At 42.0% G+C, this 22918-nt stretch overlaps 3 protein-coding genes and 1 pseudogene across 3 annotated transcripts; 1 reads left to right on the top strand and 3 right to left on the bottom strand.

Annotated features, from left to right (window-relative positions):
• Window positions 1-691: 691 nt before the first annotated feature.
• LOC133487164 (melanoregulin-like) lies at window positions 692-8852 on the top strand. The gene is made up of 5 exons (XM_061793277.1): window positions 692-1200; window positions 1268-1490; window positions 5921-6011; window positions 7653-7819; window positions 8003-8852. The coding sequence occupies exons 1-5, from the start codon at window positions 1124-1126 to the stop codon at window positions 8072-8074; spliced, it is 630 nt and encodes a 209-aa protein (XP_061649261.1). The 5' UTR covers window positions 692-1123; the 3' UTR covers window positions 8075-8852.
• A 2411-nt stretch (window positions 8853-11263) lies between these two features.
• LOC133487243 (trace amine-associated receptor 13c-like) lies at window positions 11264-12609 on the bottom strand. Its single transcript, XM_061793557.1, has one exon. The coding sequence runs from the start codon at window positions 12607-12609 to the stop codon at window positions 11785-11787; it is 825 nt and encodes a 274-aa protein (XP_061649541.1). The 3' UTR covers window positions 11264-11784.
• A 2884-nt stretch (window positions 12610-15493) lies between these two features.
• Window positions 15494-17213, bottom strand: LOC133486766 (trace amine-associated receptor 13c-like; annotated as a pseudogene).
• A 2735-nt stretch (window positions 17214-19948) lies between these two features.
• Window positions 19949-21721, bottom strand: LOC133487158 (trace amine-associated receptor 13c-like). The gene is made up of 2 exons (XM_061793263.1): window positions 21415-21721; window positions 19949-21200 (listed from the first exon to the last, which is right to left on the bottom strand). Exons 1-2 carry the CDS (start codon window positions 21576-21578, stop codon window positions 20384-20386), a joined length of 981 nt encoding a protein of 326 aa, XP_061649247.1. The 5' UTR covers window positions 21579-21721; the 3' UTR covers window positions 19949-20383.
• Window positions 21722-22918: the final 1197 nt, after the last annotated feature.

The raw sequence follows: 22918 nt of genomic DNA, 5'->3' as shown, positions 1-22918 counted from the left end.
CCGCAGCCCCACACTGACATGTTAACTTGGGCTTCAGGAGCTTTGCTGAAACTGACAGAATATCTACTTTTGGAAAATAAAAATACCTATCCCTCATTTGCCAAGACTAGCAAACATGCAGAGCGATAGGACCTCAGGCAACTGAGAGGATTCAGATTAATAACACTTATGCAAATAACGCAAAGTAACAAAGCCATTTGCTGGATATTTTTATTTTTTTAAAGTCAATCAATGTATTAGAAGGAAGAATGTGGTAAGAATACAAGTACTTTTATTTAGAAAAGAAGTTTGTGGAGCATCTTGAGTCCAAGGTGAATTCAGTCTCTTTGATACCAATTCTCCTGCATGAATACTATACAATATTATTATAATTAAGTGCACTAATTAATGATAACGTAACATATTTAAAGAATTAAACTTTTAATAAACAGCTTGAAGCAACAACTTAGACTTTTTTTCTGCAGATGATGTGGTGTCGTTCTATTGTTTTTTTTTTCTAATAGTAAGGTATCACACTTGTAGTGGCAGTACACTGCGATCCTGCGTCACACAAACGGTATTAAGTCATTAAAATAACCTTTTGGCATTCATACAAATGCTGCAAAAACTTGCTTTCACTTTGTACATGAGGTGCTTTCAAGGACGCCCAATATAAAAGGATATCTCAAACACAAACCAAAAATAGTAATAATATTAATAACACCACCAATGAATTAAACCTAACGACAAAACCAATATCACACGAGATGGCACCAAAATAGTACTTTTATTACTTTGGCCTAAGCACAAAACAGATGAAAATAAACATGAGAATATGCACATATGTGAGGTTTTGCTGTAGTAAAGATTCAGATCTACAATGCATTACTGACTTGAGGTCCCTCAGGAATTCCTGACTGGGTTTTTGTCTGTTGGTTTCCACTCTTCGTGGATTAACCCTAATTGACAAATATGACTGATTCCGGTCAGGAGTACAGGGACAAGGGGCTGGACATAAGTTCGGACACTGCTTGTATTCATCCTACGACACACACGTTTTAGGAACATTGCGAGTTACCAAGGAGTGTAGAAAGAAGTCTAGTGCTTCAAAAGGTACGCGAGGACGACGAATACATTCCCAGAAATGGGTGCCAACTTGACCCTGTGCTGCTGCCACTACTATCTCAAGTACAACATTGATGAGAAAAAGGCATTTTTGCGGTAAGCTGATGAGTGTGAAACCAAAATCTTGAAGACTCATTCTTTTAAACTCGTTTTCTCTTTGCAGCATACACACTGCCAAAGCTTCCGAAACGTCCAAGACTCCATTCCAGCTGTCCAGCGAGTCCAGTGATGGTGACACGGAGCAGCAGCTCGCAAAGAGGCCTCCGTGGCTCACGCAGCAAAACCCGTGGACAAATAAATGCTGCGCCTCATACAGCAGAAGGGAATCAGACCGAGACCTGCAGACTTTTATCAGCTTGAGAAATCAGGTTGACCAGGCTACAGAGGTGAGACGCTAAATGCGGTTGGGTTTATGTGCAACAATTGTACAGTCTTTCATTGGTGGGACAACAGAAGCATGTTGCTGACCTAAATTTGATGGGTTCAAATGCAAAAAAATATAAATAAATAAAATACCTGACAAGCGCCATTTTGCCCCCCAAAAATAGAACCACGTCTACTTGTAACAACGTGACAAGTGGCTGCCTTCTTTGTGGAATTTTCTAAAAACATGAACACTTCAAAGGCCTCTAAAATCCTCCATAACAAATAAATTCAGGAAAGCAAACAATTGATGACTAAAGTACATGACCTGCTGCAGACACTGCTCACAAATAATGTTCCATTTGTGTTATTTTAGTGAAATTTGTAAAGTAACGCTGTTTGAAACATCACAGTACTTTTGGCGCGTCGACTTAGAGAACCCCTTGGAATTTCGACCCAGCTAATTGGTGGATATTTTAAACTGAAACTTGTCAGGCAATCGGAGAAGGGCTTACCCGACTAGTTGACAAAACGAAAGCATCAAGGAGATATGATGTTATCATGAAGTTATACTGTTTTAACTCAAACTTAAAAGGCGTTTTGGACCAGGTTATCTTCGGTAAATATCACACAAAAACGTTCCGCCAAAAGGCCATATTTTCGGACACAAAAAAAACCAACTAAATTCCTCCGGGACCAATCTTCCGTTTTTCAAAATTCTGTGTGGTTTTACTCAGGTTGAAGCGGCCATTCCAACCAGACTCAGCATTTTTACACACTTGTCATTTTGGGGAAATCTTGTCACGCTGCTACTACTAGCAGGCTGCCGGTCATGGCATTTCCTAACCCCTCTGAAACTAAACAACTCCTATGTAAATCTCACCAAAAATTAAGTGAGTGTATAATACAGGAAGTCTTCGAGTTACGGCGCACTCGACCTATGACGTTTCGACTTTACGAGAGCCCGTGCCTCGTCCGCCATTTTGTCCAAGCACCATAGTGTTTCTGCTTAGCTAGTGCATAGTGCTTGTATGTGTCTGTGCGCCGGGAGTATCTTTGCCTTTTTCGTCCTCCTTTTTTCACACTCTCAGCAGTAATGGTAAGTACAGCATTTTATTTTTTTTCATTTTAATGTATTTTAGTTTCTTTATACGAAGTGTTAACCTTTCCTGCTACGGTCACTTGACCGTGGTCGGGAGACGCAGGGGTTAACTCCCTTCTCTAAACTAAGCTGGATGGCGGCAACAATAAAGGCACGAAGCACCGATTTGCTGCTTTAATGGCTTTATTAGCTCCTCTGCACATTCAACGTCAACGGGTCCTCCGCTAATCGCTACTCTTCCCCGGTCGCCGTCACTACACTCGCACCTGAGCGCACTCCATCATCCTTCACATTCCCGTCTCACTCACACATCGACACACACACTGAGCTTGCTGTCACAATCACGTGGGACAATACCCGTAACAGAAGTATTTCGCCGTAAATTTCGACTTTAACGGTGAAATCTGATTTACGCGGAAATTCGTGTTACGTCGCCAGCGTAGAAACGGAACTCGTTCGTAAATCGAGGACTTCCTGTATTATAAATATCAACTGTTGAGTAGACTGGTTTTTCCATAAAATGACTTCAGAGACCTCGTTGAAAGTCTTTTTTCAACAGGTACATTTTTTTCCCCCAAATCACCCTCTTAATTACTTAATTTAAATTAACTTTGAATACCCTAAATCACGTGTCAAACTCAAGGTCCTGGGTCCACATTTGGCCCGCCACATTATTTTATGTGGTTCGTGAAAGAAGATAATTTGCATCAACTTCTGTGATTCTTGTTAAAATCTGGACCAAAATTTCAAATCGTCATATTTAATAAATGATAATGTTGAGCGATTGGAAGCATTTATTTTGTTACTAAACTCCCTTTTACAGTAATATGAACAGTAGTCAAATAAACTATTGGCCTTGAGTTTTGAAACTATCCATCAATTTGTTGTGTATACGTATGTAATACTACGATGAGGTGATGAAACACTTAGATGGTTTCACAGTCGTCACGGCCCAGCATTTGAAACTGTACCAACAATGTGGCCCATGACAAAAATGAATTTGACACCCCTGCCTTAAATAAATGTATTTACTTTAACCTGGAACCAGAAATAAAAAAAAATAATGTTACTCAATTCACAAAAAAATGGAGATGTCTGTTTTTGCATTTGAACTCTTCATTTACAACCTAGATTTGATTATTTATTACATTAATTTATTACCAACAGTCTATTCTCTCGACAACACTGCTTCCAGTATGTTTATGTGGGTTTCAGCCTCTGTGTTTCCATGTCAATATATAATCTGCGCACAGCCATGAGAATCAGGAGTGCTGGGCTGGCCTATGTAACGTAAACTGTATTAGTATTGGGACTGTTTTGTGTGTGCGTGTGTGTGTGTGTGTGTTAAGCAATATCATTTCTAGCTAGCTACCCCACAACAACAACATTTTTCCATCCTCTGATCAGTTGGTCATTCTATTATTGGAAGAAAAATGTAACTAAATATTTTTGTGTCATACAGGATAGAAAACACTGTTGTAAAGACAAAAAAAAAATCAATTGAATGACTTTCTAGTTATGTAAATACAATTTTAAAAGTTCCTATTAGAATACTGACAGAATTTTAAGTTCATGACTTGGTTTCAGCGAATCCATATATTGCATTAAGATGACTGCTGTGCCTCGCTGGGTTTTCCCCACATTTACATTTGTACAAGGGTATACTGTAAAACTTTTCACATGTACGTGCTTCTGTAATTCACTAATTAAGTCTATCGCTGTTCAGCAATTTTAATATAATTCTTCAATTACCATGAGAGGTTAGAACAGTCCCAGATGGGAGCTTTCACACGAGCCTTTGACTCGCAATTGTCAAGAAAAACTGCTGATTACATTAGAGGAATGAAGGCAGGCGACGTTCCACAGCTACAAACTCCGCATAGTTGCCTCGAAAGTAACATTTACAGCATGGGTGTTTGTGATTAAGACAAAATATTACACACATACATACAAACATGAAAAGATGAACAAAGTCAAAGCCATTACTGTATGTCAAATAAATGTTCCCAATTCAAATTAGGTAAAATGCCATTAATCTGTTACAGCCCTCCCAAAACATGTTTAAAATAAAGAAAAATATCTCTGCATTTACGAACACAGAAAACATGCTCCCGCGGCACTAGAAGGCACTCCTGTTACCATTGTACTTATTACTTTTTCTTCATTTGATTGTTTTGTAATCATGGCCTAGAGGTTTTTTTCATTCAAGTATTTACTTTATTTATATTGTGACTTTACTACTGCGCTAGAGTAAGATCGTGAATACAGCACGTTTTTTGTAACAACTTTTGTAGAAATTCAGGTTACGCCGCCGCCATAGGAACGGAACTTGTCATAAACTAAAGTACCTCTGTAATTCTTGGTCAATTTGTTTGACTCAAATTTTGGGGGGCAAAAGTTTACAGTGGCAGTATTGAGATGATCGCATTTCGAACATTTTCTGGGTCAACATTTTGCAGAGCCAATTAAAACATGGTTCATAACAGAACATCGCAATAAACAAATTATAGCTCTAGAAAACACACTGTGCTAAGGAAGCAGTACATGTGACAGACAATGTTCATGTTCGGCATTAAAGGGTGATGGAACACATTAAACACTTAAACAATGTTCCTTTCAGATAATTAGGCCAAGTTTGGTTGGCCTAGAAAATAAATTAGACACTAAACAAGTCTGGAAATGCAAAAGGACTTGGCAGCTGTTAAACTTCCTACTATGCATCATTTGGAATAGAACAGACATTTTGACTTTGACTCATTTTAGTTTGGTGTAAAAATCATTTTATTTATTTTGAAAGTTCCGACGATGCTTGGTTGGTGTAAAATTATATAAGGAACGAGTTTAAAACTACTGTTATTGTTGCAGATAATGAATAGTTTAAATGAATCATTGGTTTAATCTCACTTTAGAGCTGTAGCTTGAATACTTTTAGAGTTGATTATTTTATCAATTACTTCATTGATTAGTTGTCGTTTAATCGATGAATTGTTGCACCTCTATTTAATTTATATATACACAGTGTTCTCCGCAAACTCATAAATTCACCCATTTACAGATTTTTAATTGCTGAAAGTAATAAAAGTTGTGCTTTGGCACCATCTTGGTGCCAAGTACCTATGTTGAAGTGAGAGGAGGAGGTTCCATGAGACAGGCAGAAGTCTTGTCTAATAGAAAAGTGGTGCTTTGCTGCCATCTAGTGGCATCTACGAGAAATTACAAACCTTTTTACAACAATTGTCTACACAAGCTACAGAATTGATGTTCACGATCATTTAATCGATTGAGCCTGCGCGTAATTTAAACTTTATTTCCCGTCTCGTCAACCCATCTTACATAATGTCTTTGCCAAAGGAATGGGAACAGCTGAATTATGACATCCACACACTCCGCTATGCCAAACGAGAAGTGAGAGCACGTTGGAAGAAAATCCTGCTGCAATTAGGTGAGGCACTGTTGTTTTTGTTTTGATGTAAAGCGGGAAACAAACGCTCCGACAATCAGGCCAAACTTGAGCGTTTTCCCTCCCTTGCTATTAAAGTCAGCAAAGGCCTGATTATCCTATTATCTTATCTTATCTTATCTTATAACATTATTCTAAGCAGTTATTCTGTGGGATGTGTTAAGAGTGAATTTTTTTCCCCTCATTGGGCTGTTCCCAAAACTGTCGAGACTAACAAATGGTGTACCTGTTCAATATTTACGATCCGCAAAGGTGGAATCAGGGCAACTGGACTGTTCTTATTTGTTGAAGATGTTTCACCTTCAATCCAAAAAAAGGGTTCTTCACTTCTAAAATTTTAGATGTGGAGACTCCCGCTTTACACCTTGTTGGGTGTGTTCCTTTGGGGTGGTCAACAATAAATTGTTTTTGTGTCCTGTTGCGGTTGGGGAAACGGCCGGCCAATAATCTGTCGTTCATACGTCTTGTTGCAAAACAGCTATTTAGCTATGTAATGTAATTTGAGGCGACCTTTGGAAGGAGAGATGTCAGGACATAGTCACATGCAGACGATAGGTAATGTCTGAAACCTCCTTCTCTTTTTAGAGACGGCTTTTCTAGTTTGACATAGATGGCTTCTCTTACGCCTCTTTCAAAACAGCGGTCCTCCTTATCCACACTTTTGATGTTGTCTTCTTGAGAGGCAAATGAACCTTTGATTCTGGACCCGAAGAAGCCGGCCGTCGATACTGTGCCCTGCGTGTGTCTGATAAGCGGTTGCTTCGTCTCTCTGACGTAGAGTGGTTGTTTGTTTATATGTGTGCCCTGCGATTGTCTGGCGACCAGTTCAGGGTGCACCCCGCCTCTCGCCCAGAGTTAACCGGGATAGGCTACAGCACGTCCGTGACCATAGTGAGGATAAGCGGAACAGAAAATGGGGGGATGGATGTCGTCAACAAACAAGAACAGTTCAGCTGCCTTGATTCAACCCTCGCGGATTACCTTGACCTGGATCACTGAGAATCTACACAGAAATATTTACGATCACAAATCCTTAAGTGATCATTTGTGATCAGAGCAGTTGATGTACAGTATTTATTTCGGTTTGCTTATATTTTGCTTTGTTTGACTCTTTTGTCTTCGGCCAGGTCGGCATTGCAAATGAGAATTTGTTCTCCATTGCCTTACCTGAATAAAAAAAGTAAAATAAAAAAAAATAAAATAAAAACTGCAATTTTTTTCTCACAATATGTAGGCTAAAAATCGGTTAAGATGTTAATATTATCCAATACAGTTAGTTCCGTTTGGAATGGAATGGATTCTTAAAGTGTGGTAGTGGTATGTGGGCTCCCTTCAGAACTAGTGACTGAATTATACTTTCAAACTGCATTTGTACATTGGCTTCAAGTTTTGTTCATTTTTTCATGTAGTACAGTATTAGGGCTGCAACTAAAAAAAGTGCACAAATAGGTTTCTCATTTACACATGGTCCTACAAAACTACTGTATTTTAATATTGGTCATTTTTGTGGCACATGGAAAGCCAAGTATGTTGGGGGAGGAGGTGGTAGTATTTAGTGGTGTAAAAGGTTTGGGAACCAATGATCTGTGAGTTACCTCGGGTGGGTGGGTTCTCTCCCTGCAGGATATCAATCTGAGGTGGACTCCTTGCTATACGTCAACAAGCAAAGTTACTTAAATCGGGACCAGGAGAGTCTCACCAGAGCTACTGAACTCTTGACCCAGTTGTTGGAACACACTTCCCTGTTTCCTGCAGGAACAGGACATCGGACCAGATACCTCTTTGTTATGGTACATACACGCACACACACAAGCATCTGTGTTGTCTCGATTTTTTTTCTTATCACTAACTTATTAGAAGAGGAGCAGAATTGAAGGCTCACTAAATGGAATTAAATTCCGCATGCAGTTGATTGTATGAAGCGTAGGGAATAATTTACCTCGGCACGTCTCTCTTTTGCACGACTTGTTCAGGACCGCTTGGTGTCTCTGGACAGCGCCGAAGACTTTGTCAGACTGGCTGTGGAAAAATATCCAAAAGCTTAGAGGCAACATGGCAGAAACAAAGCACATAATTCATGTTATTGTAAGCAACATTATACTGTTTTGTACTGTAATCTTTTCTTTTCTAATCTTTATTTTGTTACCCAACTGTTTTCTATTTTTTGCATTTTAATTGATAACCTGAATATAGTGAGTCTAGATATGAACTTTTACATTGGGTTGCTAATGTTATGCACTGTAGTAAAATACAAGAGTAAAACAGCATTTTGGACAAGAATGTCACGTGTGGGAAGTAGCTGGACCCAAGAGCAGGCGGAGGCTGATGTAAAATGATGAACAGTTTATTGAGCAAAGGTTATGGAGGTGGTCCTGGATGTGTTGGCAGGCTGTGGCGTGGACAGGTGGCAGGCAGTGGACAGAACAGGCGGCTGGCAGGAATGAGGTGGGTCAGGAACACTGGGAACGAGGAGACAGAGTAGGAGGAGTTGAGTAGCTTACATGAGTACGGTGGGCCGTGGTACTGCTACGAGAGGCTGCAATACTTTGGCGAGGATTTCCGGGAACAGGCAGGCTTAAATGTAGGTGGTGATGAGGGTTGATTGGAGACAGGTGCGTGGCTTGAGGAGAAGCTGAAACAGAGAGGGGAGGGGAGGGGAGAGAGAGAACGAGAGGGCGCCATCCAGGCTCCAAAACAGTACTGGAGGGCAGTACATGACAAAGAATAAATGTACAGCATGCAAAATAATGCAAAAATGCAAAATAAAATAAGTTTGCTTTCTGGTTCAAGAATACAAGCACTTGTAGTATACACATGTACTACTCCAAATATATATAGTTTTTGGGTGAAATTTTAGAATGAAGCTAAAATGCATTTTACCCTTTATAGGTGAAATTTATATTACCTTCTTACCGTCATCTGTTTCACTACTTTTTGCACAACTTGATGTTCTCAGAGCTGCCAACCTGTAAAATTCTCTTCCAGAACAATGTGTCCAAATTTGTCTGAATTTCCATATTTTTTAAATTTTGTCAAGAACATTTCGGGGCGACAGTAATGATCATAATTTTCAAGAAATTATTGCTTTAATATTTGTCATTTTAATATTTTTATTACATCAACCTTGTAATGATGGACGCAGTTGCAGCCTGAATCAAAGTACCAGTAGAGGAGATTTCGACGTTCCATCATAAAAAATTATTTGCCAATTGTTTTCAACCCTGGTAACAAAATAAGAGCCGATCCTAGCTTTCTTCAGGCGAGAGGCAGGTACACCCTGAAATGGTCGCCAGCCAATGGCAGGGCACATATAAACCATTCGCACTCACATTCACACCTACGGAGAATTTAGAGTCTTCAATCAACCTACCATGCATGTTTTGGGGATGTGGGAGGAAACCGGAATACCCAGAGAAAACCCACGCAGGCAGAACATGCAAACTCCACACAGGCGGGACCGGGATTTGAACCCCGGTCCTCAGAACTGTGAGGCAGATGTGCTAAACAGTCGCACTTGTCAGATCTTCAACGTCAAAATTAAAACTCAGCACTCGATTTTGCAAACAAACGTATAACATTGCTGATAGACTGAATTGGATAGTTTCTGTTTGGACAATAGTTTTGGTTTCTATTTTGTGCAATGCACTTCTTGTACGCATACAAGAAGTGCATTTAAGAAGAAGAAACGTAATTACATGCTATATATATTACATATTTATATTTGCTATATCCACAATTACTGCTGAAACGATGCAAAGCTCCGCATAGCAGGACTTATCCAAACCTTGTTGCTTTTTATCGCAGGTTGTACAAGTTTGTGCCAGCTGATACCAAGTAAAGATATGCAGCAAAGCTTTCGTACAACAGCGGCAACCAATTATTTGCCTTAAAGGTGGAGTTATGGACAAATGAGTCCTAAATCCATTCACCTTGCCTGAGCTGAGGCGATGTATTTGATTGACAACTTTTAATTGACGCTTTTCCTGTTTCGTCATACAATTTCCGCTTTTGTCGCCCTACTAGTGGGGTGAATGCAAGTAAACAGCTCGAAGGCTACTGCACACAGAGCGACTAGGCCAAACCCGATTGAACTGTCGCGCAGTGAGTGTGCAGCGTTTGGCAATTGTTTCCATGAGTGGCTGATGAGCCTGCCACTGGTTTTGGCTGCACACCGTCGCAACGTAGCAGTTTACAGCCAATCAAAATGCACAGTCAGAAGCTTTCACTCACACTGAAAATACATTTCCAGGTTTGCGAGCTGCACCGCCTCTCGCCATATAAGTAGGAGCAGTTAAGTAATAATGAAAGTAGTTAAAGCATCAAATCTTGTGTTTTACATCAATACTTGCGTTTGTATAATGTGCCTGTGGATGAAAAACCGAAGTTTGTGGCCAAAATGTACATGAATGGTACATACACGCTGTATATGCTGGAAAATATCCACACTTTCAGTTTTATCCTCACATACGTCGTCCATCTTTAGCAACCCTCTTATTCCTTAAATATTAATCTATATTTTGATGGTTTAAGAAATGTGATGTGCATGAATATACTGTATACATTAGTTAGGTATGTTACTAAATCCAGAAAAATGACCACCGCCACGGCCAGGAGAAAATATGTTGTTGTGAATAAGTGTAAGTAGTAAGAAAGAAACATCCATCCATTTTCTGAGCCACTTCTCCTCACTTGGGTCGCGGGCGTGCTGGAGCCTATCCCAGCTATCATCGGGCAGGAGGCGGGGTGCACCCTCAACTGGTTGCCAGCCAATCGCAGGGCACATACAAACAAACAACCATTCGCACTCACATTCACACCTTCGGGCAATTTAGAGTCTCCAATTTATGCATGTTTTTGGGATGTGGGAGGAAAGCGGAGTGCCCGGAGAAAACCCACGCAGGCACGGGGAGAACATGCAAACTCCACACAGGCGGGGCCGGGGATTGAACCCGGGTCCTCAGAACTGTGAGGCTGACGCTCTTACCAGTCGGCCACCAGCCTTAGATTTATCCATTTTTCAATTTTCTCCACGACAAATGAGACTGTCATTGATTTTTTAACTTTTTAGTTGAACATCAAATAATAAACGTACTTTCATGTTCTTACTGCCCTTTAATATTGTAAAGGACTGTTATATGTGTTTATTGGGGGGGTTGTGAGAGCAAGATGTGTTCTGTTAATTCCGAGGGGATTTGAATGCATCTCTCTCCACATTGTGGAGAAATGGGAGAGACAGAGAGTGTGTGTGTGTGTGTCTGTGTGTGTGTGTTTGTGCGCGTGCGTGTGTGTGCGTGCATGCGTCAGGAACAACAACAACAAGAAGGTATGTGAGTTAATCCTCAGTTTATATTGTTGCCTGATGACCCAATACAGTATTTCACTTACAAATATCCAGTGTCTTTTACTTTAATACTGTGACTTATTTAAGATATTTGTCAAAAATGTTAATATCTTCAGTTCACAACAACCTCAAGGTTTTCTAACTCATCTTTTAAATATTACATCAAGATCTGCTTTAATTCTCTGTCTGAGGCCCTAAATATGACAAAATGAATTAGCAGAGAGCAGTAGTGGCATTTGATGGATTGATTGAATGTATATTGTATATGTATATTGATATACATATATATCACATACACTGTAAGCACTTATAAGTACAATTATACATACACCTGGAGCTCTGCAGAGAACTGTATGACAGTAAAGTGATAAAAAAAAGACATTCAGGTAAAACATCACCACATCACCACTCTGTCTACAGTATGTTGGCCTCACGGGAGGCAGGCTGCAGAAGGCGAAGAGTGACAATGTGCTTAACTGCTTTTCTAAACCAGGGGTAAAAAAGGGCGTATATTAAGGGGTTCACACACGAGTTCACATCATACAAATAAAGAACAAATTTCGTCACTGAACCAAAATTCTCATTATCAGCCACCAGACTGACAATGTAGTACGGACAGAAACACACCAGAAAGACAAGAACGAGAACACCAAGAGTCATGGCCGCCTTCAACTCGGATGACTTTGCTCTGAAAGGGGCAGAATGTTGTAATTTGAGGCATTTAACATGAGCGCGCATGGCTCGCGCCTGAGAAACAGCGACCACAAACACTCTCATGTACAGCATGAAGATGATGCTGAGAGGAAGGACAAAGCTTACGACGAGGTCCAGAATGCCTGCGTAAACCTCAAAACCGATCACGCACTCTCCGCGGCACGAGTTGTACATTCCAGGACGAACCAATTGGTCCTTTAAAATGATGGCACAGTGGAGAAGAGCAGCCACCCAGGAGAGACAAACACAAGATCGAATTCTTTTCACAGTGACTTTGACGTTATAATGCAGAGGATGACAAATAGCCACGTAACGGTCGGCCGATATCAGCACCATGTTTCCGACCGAGGAGGATGCTGCGGTGAAAGTCGTGTAACTCCACAGAGAACAGGCAATGTCACCGAGAAACCAGCAGGATGTGCTCATGTAGATCTCACCTGGCATCGCCACCAAGCCCACCAGCAAGTCTGAGACGGCGAGGGAGAGGAGGAGGAGGTTGAAACCATAAATGTTTCGTTCATTCATCTTCCGTTCTGCTTATCCTCAATTGGTCACAGGCGTGCTGGAGCCTAGCTCAGCTATCTTCGGGCGAGAAGCGGGGTACACCCTGAACTGGTCGCCAGTCAATCGCAGGGCACATAGAAACAAACAGCCATTCGCACCTCCGGGCAATTTAGAGACTTCAATTAACCTACCCTGCGTATTTTTGGGATGTGGGAGGAAACCGGAGTACCCGGAGAGACCCCACACAGGCACGGGAAGAACATGCAAACTCCACACAGGTGGGGCCGGGATTTGAACTCTGGTCCTCAGAACTGTGAGGCAGATGTGCTAACCAGTCAGGCGCGTGCCGCCCCATAAATGTTTTTATTCTCAAATTGTTGTCGGACCAAAAGCCAACAAGAAGGCCCGCCTGAGGTTTGGGATTAGGCCTGGTACACACATAAAGATTTTTCGACCTTACAGATAAAGATAATAAATCTGGCACTTAACAGTTTTGGTCGTCTTGTGTGTGGTGTGGTCCGATAATATCAACACAGAACACCACATACTGTACATGATTCTTTTCAAATGCCGAATTCGAAATCAGGCGTGATCACACGTAAACTCACAAAACCGAAGAAGAAGAAACACTTCCGGCTTGGCGCCAATGTTTCCCAAATGTTCCTGAAGAATATAAGGTTATAAAATGGGAACGCAATTTTATCCTCCCCCCCCCCCCAAAAAAAAACAACATCGGGTAACACATGCTTATTTTTATTGACAGGCGTTTCCTTTTCCTGACTCAGGGTGCTTCTTGATTGGCTATATTCCGTTTCACGTAACAATTCACAGCGTCATGACGCGGGAGAAGTTGTCAATATTGAACATGTTCATTACTTAAGATTGTCGGCCTGACCTGTTTCAGACCCTAAAATCGGGACGGATTAACTCTTAACACACATCAGACTTGAGGACAATTTTATATGATAATCTTATAAGACTTCAGATTGTCTGCTGTTTGACGTGCTTGGTCGGGAAGGGGCAAAATCGGCACAAAAACAGGCCAATTGTCTTTGTGTAAAGGGCCTTAAGGTTACGTTAGGTCGGGGTTAGGAGTTTGGGTCCTGCCACATGGGTCCGGTCATGGATGTCATATACCAGTGGGACCCACGGGTGGGGTTCAGATTTTTGTGTGCGTTTGGCTTGGGGTATATCTTTACACTTCGATTTAGGGCTGAGGCCTGGTACACAAGACTTGCGCCACCTGGTGGGTGAGCTGGCTGGGCTCTTAGCCTGCTGGTTCGTGCACTCTCCCCAAATATCAGACACACGGGAAAGTTAATTGTTTATTTACCATAACCACAGCTGCACACGTTATTTAGCCAGTAGCTGACAAAGACACTTGAGCACGTTGCGTACGAGTGAACGTACAGTATTTGATTGACAGGTGAAGGGCTGTCTACAGCGTCGTCATTGGGACACACCCACGCAGTCCTGCACCTGGAGGACGAGCCTTGTTTTTCATAATTTCAGAGCATTATCTTACAGACATGGTGATATGTTTATTGATTCAAATTTGGCAGGCTTTTGAAAACCACTCTTCTGTGGTGTGTCAAATTTACGAGAGATTTGTTTGGCCTCTTTGGTGCATCTTTACGTAGCCTAGTCGTTTTATCTACATCTGCCTGTATTCAATACCTCGGGAAATTTGAATAAATTCAATACAAAAACCTTTTGGCATTTATTATTGTCAAGTAACAGAACGAAACAAAAATGCACGAATGCTGATATGTAAAGTTGTGCTCATAAGTTTACATACCTGAGCAGAATTTGTGAAATACTAGCCTTATCTTTTAAAATATGACTGAACAATGACCATGAATTAATTTCTTTCTTGTGTTTTTTTTGTTTTTGTTTTTTTGTAATGATTGAGCTTTCCTGAAATACGTTACAGCTTAACTTGAATCCCATTAAGAAATAAATAAATGTCTTTTGCAGATCTTTCATGTTTTCTTTAAAGAATGGTACACACCTTAAAAATTCTGCTAGGGTAATGAAACTTATGAGCACAACTGTCTAATGTTTGCTTGAGTACTAAATAAAACTAGGGATGGATTAAAAATAAAATAGAAAATTGTAGGTGTGCTAAACAAAGATTGCAAACCTTAGGGAGTTTAGGCTTTGTTTCACCAAATTTTACAAAGAGTTCCTCTCCGGTGGAGTGGCTGTGATCTATAGCGCATGGAGGCGACACTGCAGGGAGAAGCGAGCCGGAGTGCAGGTCAAGTTTCGGAAGAAAGGATTCCGAATGCCGCTCTCATCGATTCACCTCGCAAATCTACAGCTCTCTACCCAATAAAATGGATGAGCTTCATCTTCTCACAAAGACCAGAAAAGACTTTGGACGTTCCGCCGCCCCGTGCTTCACAGAGACATGCTCTGTGAACGCGTCCCGATGGGTCCGCAATCCTTCCGGGCTTCCAACTACATCGAGTGGACCGCGTCACAGAGCTATTGGGGAAAACAAAAGGTGGAGGACTATTCTTCTTTATCAACGAAAAATGGTCTCCCGACGTCTCGGAGCTCAACACGCACTGCAGCCCGGACTTGGATTCGCTGTGTTTGAACTGTAAGCCATTCTACTCGCCATGCGGCTGTCTATGTTCCTCCCCTGCTTTAATTCTCTCTCTGAGGCCCTAAATATGGCAAAATGAATTAGCAGAGCAGAAGTGGCATTTAATGGATGGATTGAACATTTTTATTTTGAAACATGCAATACAAAATAAACAAAAATGCAAAATATACTGCCAGTTCAAAGAGTTAGTAGCCCTTTATTATGACCTAAGATACCTGTGCATTATCCATCAAGAACTGACGAATTACATACGTACAGTACATACATACACTAATATATGCATAATCTCCACATGTACACTCCAAAATACCTTTACATATATATTACTATATAATATTTGTTTATTCATTCCGTTCCATTTATGAATGGTCCTTATTGTGCTTTTGTCTAGGGTGGTTAATGACATAGTGAGTGCTTGTAATTCATCAACACAATATTGCAAATATGGTACAACGATGAAACAATAGACAGTGTGGAGTGTTTTACTGTCTAGTAAAGGAGCTCTGCAAAGAACTGTATGACAGTAAAGTGATAAAAAAAGACACATTCAGGTAAAACATCACCACTCTGTCATATTGCAGTAACACATCAAGAGGATTTTGTCAGCCTTTCAAACATTAGAGCAAATTGAGTCTACAGTATGTTGGCCTCACGGGAGGCAGGCTGCAGAATGCGAAGAGTGACAATGTGCTTAACTGCTTTTCTAAACCAAGGGTAAAAAAGGGCGTATATTAAGGGGTTCACACACGAGTTGACATCATACAAATAAAGAACAAATTTCGTCAATGAACCAAAATTCTCATTATCAGCCACCAGAGTGACAATGTAGTACGGACAGAAACACACCAGAAAGACAAGAACGAGAACACCAAGAGTCATGGCCGCCTTCAACTCGGATGACTTTGCTCTGAAAGGGGCAGAATGTTGTAATTTGAGGCATTTAACATGAGCGCGCATGGCTCGCGCCTGAGAAACAGCGACCACAAACACTCTCATGTACAGCATGAAGATGATGCTGAGAGGAAGGACAAAGTTTACGACGAGGTCCAGAATGCCTGCGTAAACCTCAAAACCGATCACGCACTCTCCGCGGCACGAGTTGTACATTCCAGGACGAACCAATTGGTCCTTTAAAATGATGGCACAGTGGAGAAGAGCAGCCACCCAGAGAGACAAACACAAGATCGAATTCTTTTCACAGTGACTTTGACGTTATAATGCAGAGGATGACAAATAGCCACGTAACGGTCGGCCGATATCAGCACCATGTTTCCGACCGAGGAGGATGCTGCGGTGAAAGTCGTGTAACTCCACAGAGAACAGGCAATGTCACCGAGAAACCAGCAGGATGTGCTCATGTAGATCTCACCTGGCATCGCCACCAAGCCCACCAGCAAGTCTGAGACGGCGAGGGAGAGGAGGAGGAGGTTGGTGGGGGTGTGGAGCTGCCTGAAAAACAATTGTGACACACATGACATGGTGTTCAAAGCACTTTCCAGACAAATATGAGTAGGCACAATATGTCATTCAAAACACTCGAATACTACAATACAATCACTGTTGTTTCCTTGAGAGAAATGAGGCAATAATAAACATTAACAGCCTGGGAGCAACCTTGCAAAGCGGCTCAAACACATGAGGGTTAGCGAAAAAGAACATGTGCCTGAAGTGGGAGATTGAGATGATGACAAGCAGGTTGAGCAGCACAGTGAGGATGCAGACGATGGGCTGCAGGACTCTCAAAAGAACACCTTCAGACCAATCAGACGAGGGCTTCCCACAGGAAGTGTTGCCGAGATGTGGAAAGCAGAGATCCCATTGGTCCATGGAACAGCTGGCGCTCAGACAGCCTTCTGTCTAAACCTCTCTGTTGGCCGTCTCATTTATGTGTTTCTAGTACCGCCCCCAAGCAAATGTGATTGGGTCAAAGTTGTCAAAGAAAGATGTCATGGTGAGCAGCATACACCAGACTCCACTATCAACAGTGACATGAAGGCATATTTAGTCTTCCATCAACCATAAATGTTTCGTTCATTCATCTTCCGTTCTGCTTATCCTCAATTGGTCACAGGCGTGCTGGAGCCTAGCTCAGCTATCTTCGGGCGAGAAGCGGGGTACACCCTGAACTGGTCGCCAGTCAATCGCAGGGCACATAGAAACAAACAGCCAGTCGCACCTACGGGCAATTTAGAGTCTTCAATTAACCTACCCTGCGTATTTTTGGGATGTGGGAGGAAACCGGAGTACCCGGAGAGACCCCACGCAGGCACGGGAAGAACATGCAAACTCCACACAGGTGGGGCCGGGATTTGAACTCTGATCCTCAGAACTGTGAGGCAGATGTGCTAACCAGTCAGGCGCGTGCCGCCCCATAAATGTTTTTATTCTCAAATTGTTGTCGGACCAAAAGCCAACAAGAAGGCCCGCCTGAGGTTTGGGATTAGGCCTGGTACACACATAAAGATTTTTCGACCTTACACATAAAGATAAAAAATCTGGCATTTAACGGTTTTGGTCGTCTTGTGTGTGGTGTGGTCCGATAATATCAACACAGAACACCACATACTGTACATGATTCTTTTCAAATGCCGAATTCGAAATCAGGCGTGATCACACGTAAACTCACAAAACCGAAGAAGAAGAAACACTTCCACGTTCCTAAAGGATGTAAGGTTATAAAATGGGAACCCAATTTTATCCCCCCCCCAAAAAAAACAACATCGGGGAACACATGCTTATTTTTATTGACAGGCGTTACCTTTTTCTGACTCAGGGTGCTTCTTGATTGGCTATATTCCGTTTCACGTAACAATTCACAGCGTCATGACGCGGGAGAAGTTGTCAATATCGAACATGTTCATTACTTAAGATTGTCGGCCTGACCTGTTTCAGACCCTAAAATCGGGACGGATTAACTCTTAACACACATCAGACTTGAGGACAATCTTATATGATAATCTTATAAGACTTCAGATTGTCTGCTGTTTGACGTGCTTGGTCGGGAAGGGGCAAAATCGGCACAAAAACAGGCCAATTGTCTTTGTGTAAAGGGCCTTAAGGTTACGTTAGGTCGGGGTTAGGAGTTTGGGTCCTGGCACATGGGTCCGGTCATGGATGTCGTATACCAGTGGGACCCAAGGGTAGGGTTCAGATTTTTGTGTGCGTTTGGCTTGGGGTATATCATTACACTTCGATTTAGGGCTGAGGCCTGGTACACAAGACTTGCGCCACCTGGTGGGTGAGCTGCCTGGGCTCTTAGCCTGCTGGTTCGTGCACTCTCCCCAAATATCAGACACACGGGAAAGTTAACTGTTTATTTACCATAACCACAGCTGCACACGTTATTTAGCCAGTAGCTGACAAAGACACTTGAGCACGTAGCGTACGAGTGAACGTACAGTATTTGATTGACAGGTGAAGGGCTGTCGACAGCGTCGTCATTGGGACACACCCACGCAGTCCTGCACCTCGAAGACGAGCCTTGTTTTTCATGATTTCAGAGCATTATCTTACAGACATGGTGATATGTTTATTGATTCAAATTTGGCAGGCTTTTGAAAACCACTCTTCTGTGGTGTGTCAAATTTACGAGAGATTTGTTTGGCCTCTTTGGTGCATCTTTACGTAGCCTAGCCGTTTTATCTACATCTGCCTGTATTCAATACCACGGGAAATTTGAATAAATTCAATACAAAAACCTTTTGGCATTTATTATTGTCAAGTAACAGAACAAAACAAAAATGCATGAATGCTGATATGTAAAGTTGTGCTCATAAGTTTACATACCCGAGCAGAATTTGTGAAATACTAGCCTTATCTTTTAAAATATGACTGAACAATGACCATTAATTAATTTCTTTCTTGGTTTTTTTTGTTTTTGTTTTTTTGTAATGATTTAGCTTTCCTGAAATACGTTACAGCTTAACTTGAATCCCATTAATAAATAAATAAATGTGTTTTGCGGATCTTTCATGTTTTCTTTAAAGAATGGTACACATCTTAAAAATTCTGCTAGGGCAATGAAACTTATGAGCACAACTGTGTAATGTTTGCTTGAGTACTAAATAAAACTACGGATGGATTAAAAATAAAATAGAAAATTGTAGGTGTGCTAAACAAAGTTTGCTAAACGTTAGGGAGTCTAGGCTTTGTTTCACCAAATTTTACAAAGAGTTCCTCTCCGGTGGAGTGGCTGTGATCTACGGCGCATGGAGGCGACACTGCAGGGAGAAGCGAGCCGGAGTGCAGGTCAAGTTTCGGAAGAAAGGATTCCGAATGCCGCTCTCATCGATTCACCTCGCAAATCTACAGCTCTCTACCCAATAAAATGGATGAGCTTCATCTTCTCACAAAGACCAGAAAAGACTTTGGACGTTCCGCCTTCCGGGCTTCCAACTACATCGAGCGGACCGCGTCACAGAGCTATTGGGGAAAACAAAAGGTGGAGGACTATTCTTCTTTATCAACGAAAAATGGTCTCCCGACGTCTCGGAGCTCAACACGCACTGCAGCCCGGACTTGGATTCGCTGTGTTTGAACTGTAAGCCATTCTACTCGCCATGCGGCTGTCTACGTTCCTCCCCTGCTTTAATTCTCTCTCTGAGGCCCTAAATATGGCAAAATGAATTAGCAGTGCAGAAGTGGCATTTAATGGATGGATTGAACATTTTTATTTTGAAACATGCAATACAAAATAAACAAAAATGAAAAATATACTGCCAGTTCAAAGAGTTAGTAGCCCTTTACCATGACCTAAGATACCTGTGCATTATCCATCAAGAACTGTCGAATTACATACGTACAGTACATACATACACTAATATATGCATAATCTCCACATGTATACTCCAAAATACCTTTACATATATATTACTATATAATATTTGTTTATTCATTCCGTTCCATTTACGAATGGTCCTTATTGTGCTTTTGTCTAGGGTGGTTAATGACATAGTGAGTGCTTGTAATTCATCAACACAATATTGCAAATATGGTACAACGATGAAACAATAGACAGTGTGGAGTGTTTTACTGTCTAGTAAAGGAGCTCTGCAAAGAACTGTATGACAGTAAAGTGATAAAAAAAAAGACACATTCAGGTAAAACATCACCACTCTGTCATATTGCAGTAACACATCAACAGGATTTTGTCAGCCTTTCAAACATTAGAGCAAATTGAGTCTACAGTATGTTGGCCTCACGGGAGGCAGGCTGCAGAATGCGAAGAGTGACAATGTGCTTAGCAGCTTTTCTAAACCAGCGGTAAAAAAGGGCGTATATTAAGGGGTTTACACACGAGTTGATACCATACAAATAAAAAACTAATTTCGGCACTGAACCAAAATTCTCATTATCAGCCACCAGACTGACAATGTAGTACGGACAGAAACACACCAGAAAGACAAGAACGAGAACACCAAGAGTCATGGCCGCCTTCAACTCGGATGACTTTGCTCTGAAAGGGGCAGAATGTTGTAATTTGAGGCATTTAACATGAGCGCGCATGGCTCGCGCCTGAGAAACAGCGACCACAAACACTCTCATGTACAGCATGAAGATGATGCTGAGAGGAAGGACAAAGCTTACGACGAGGTCCAGAATGCCTGCGTAAACCTCAGAACCGATCACGCACTCTCCGCGGCACGAGTTGTACATTCCAGGACGAACCAATTGGTCCTTTAAAAGGATGGCACAGTGGAGAAGAGCAGCCACCCAAGAGAGACAAAGACAAAATTGAATTCTTTTCACAGTGACTTTGACGTTATAATGCAGAGGATGACAAATAGCCACGTAACGGTCGGCCGATATCAGCACCATGTTTCCGACCGAGGAGGATTCTGCGGTGAAAGTCATGTAAATCCACAGAGAACAGGCAATGTCACCGAGAAACCAGCAGGATGTGCTCATGTAGATCTCACCTGGCATCGCCATCAATCCCACCAGCAAGTCTGAGACGGCGAGGGAGAGGAGGAGGAGGTTGGTGGGGGTGTGGAGCTGCCTGAAAAACAATTGTGACACACATGACATGCTGTTCAAAGCACTTTACAGACAAATATGAGTAGGCACAATATGTCATTCAAAACACTCGAATACTACAATACAATCACTGTTGTTTCCTTGAGAGAAATGAGGCAATAATAAACATTAACAGCCTGGGAGCAACCTTGCAAAGCGGCTCAAACACATGAGGGTTAGCGAAAAAGAACATGTGCCTGAAGTGGGAGATTGAGATGATGACAAGCAGGTTGAGCAGCACAGTGAGGATGCAGACGATGGGCTGCAGGACTCTCAAAAGAACACCTTCAGACCAATCAGACGAGGGCTTCCCACAGGAAATGTTGGCGAGATGTGGAAAACAGAGATCCCATTGGTCCATGGAACAGCTGGCGCTCAGACAGCCTTCTGTCTAAACCTCTCTGTTGGCCGTCTCATTTATGTGTTTCTAGTACCGCCCCCAAGCAAATGTGATTGGGTCAAAGTTGTCAAAGAAAGATGTCATGGTGAGCAGCATACACCAGACTCCACTATCAACAGTGACATGAAGGCATATTTAGTCTTCCATCAACCATAAATGTTTCGTTCATTCATCTTCCGTTCTGCTTATCCTCAATTGGTCGCAGGCGTGCTGGAGCCAAGCTCAGCTATCTTCGGGCGAGAAGCGGGGTACACCCTGAACTGGTCGCCAGCCAATCGCAGGGCACATAGAAACAAACAGCCATTCGCACCTCCGGGCAATTTAGAGTCTTCAATTAACCTACCCTGCATGTTTTTGAGATGTGGGAGGAAACCGGAGAACCCGGAGAGACCCCACGCAGGCACGGGAAGAACATGCAAACTCCACACAGGTGGGGCCGGGATTTGAACTCTGGTCCTCAGAACTGTGAGGCAGATGTGCTAACGAGTCATGCGCCGTGCCGCCCCATAAATGTTTTTATTCTCAAATTGTTGTCGGACCAAAAGCCAACAAGAAGGCCCGCCTGAGGTTTGGGATTAGGCCTGGTACACACATAAAGATTTTTCGACCTTACACATAAAGATAAAAAATCTGGCATTTAACAGTTTTGGTCGTCTTGTGTGTGGTGTGGTCCGATAATATCAACACAGAACACCACATACTGTACATGATTCTTTTCAAATGCCGAATTCGAAATCAGGCGTGATCACACGTAAACTCACAAAACCGAAGAAGAAGAAACACTTCCGGCTTTGCGCCAATGTTTCCCGAACGTTCCTGAAGGATATAAGGTTATAAAATGGGAACACAATTTTATCCCCCCCCCCCCCAAAAAAAAAACCAACATCGGGTAACACATGCTTATTTTTATTGACAGGCGTTTCCTTTTTCTGACTCAGGGTGCTTCTTGATTGGCTATATTCCGTTTCACGTAACAATTCACAGCGTCATGACGCGGGAGAAGTTGTCAATATTTAACATGTTCATTACTTAAGATTGTCGGCCTGACCTGTTTCAGACCCTAAAATCGGGACGGATTAACTCTTAACACACATCAGACTTGAGGACAATCTTATATGACAATCTTATAAGACTTCAGATTGTCTGCTGTTTGACGTGCTTGGTCGGGAAGGGGCAAAATCGGCACAAAAACAGGCCAATTGTCTTTGTGTAAAGGGCCTTAAGGTTACGTTAGGTCGGGGTTAGGAGTTTGGGTCCTGGCACATGGGTCCGGTCATGGATGTCGTATACCAGTGGGACCC

Source organism: Phyllopteryx taeniolatus, chromosome 12 (assembly GCF_024500385.1).
Source record: "Phyllopteryx taeniolatus isolate TA_2022b chromosome 12, UOR_Ptae_1.2, whole genome shotgun sequence".
In the NCBI taxonomy this organism is placed as follows: Eukaryota; Metazoa; Chordata; class Actinopteri; order Syngnathiformes; family Syngnathidae; genus Phyllopteryx; species Phyllopteryx taeniolatus.
Note: the sequence above shows the minus strand (reverse complement) of the source record. Positions and strands in the feature narration are given on the sequence as shown.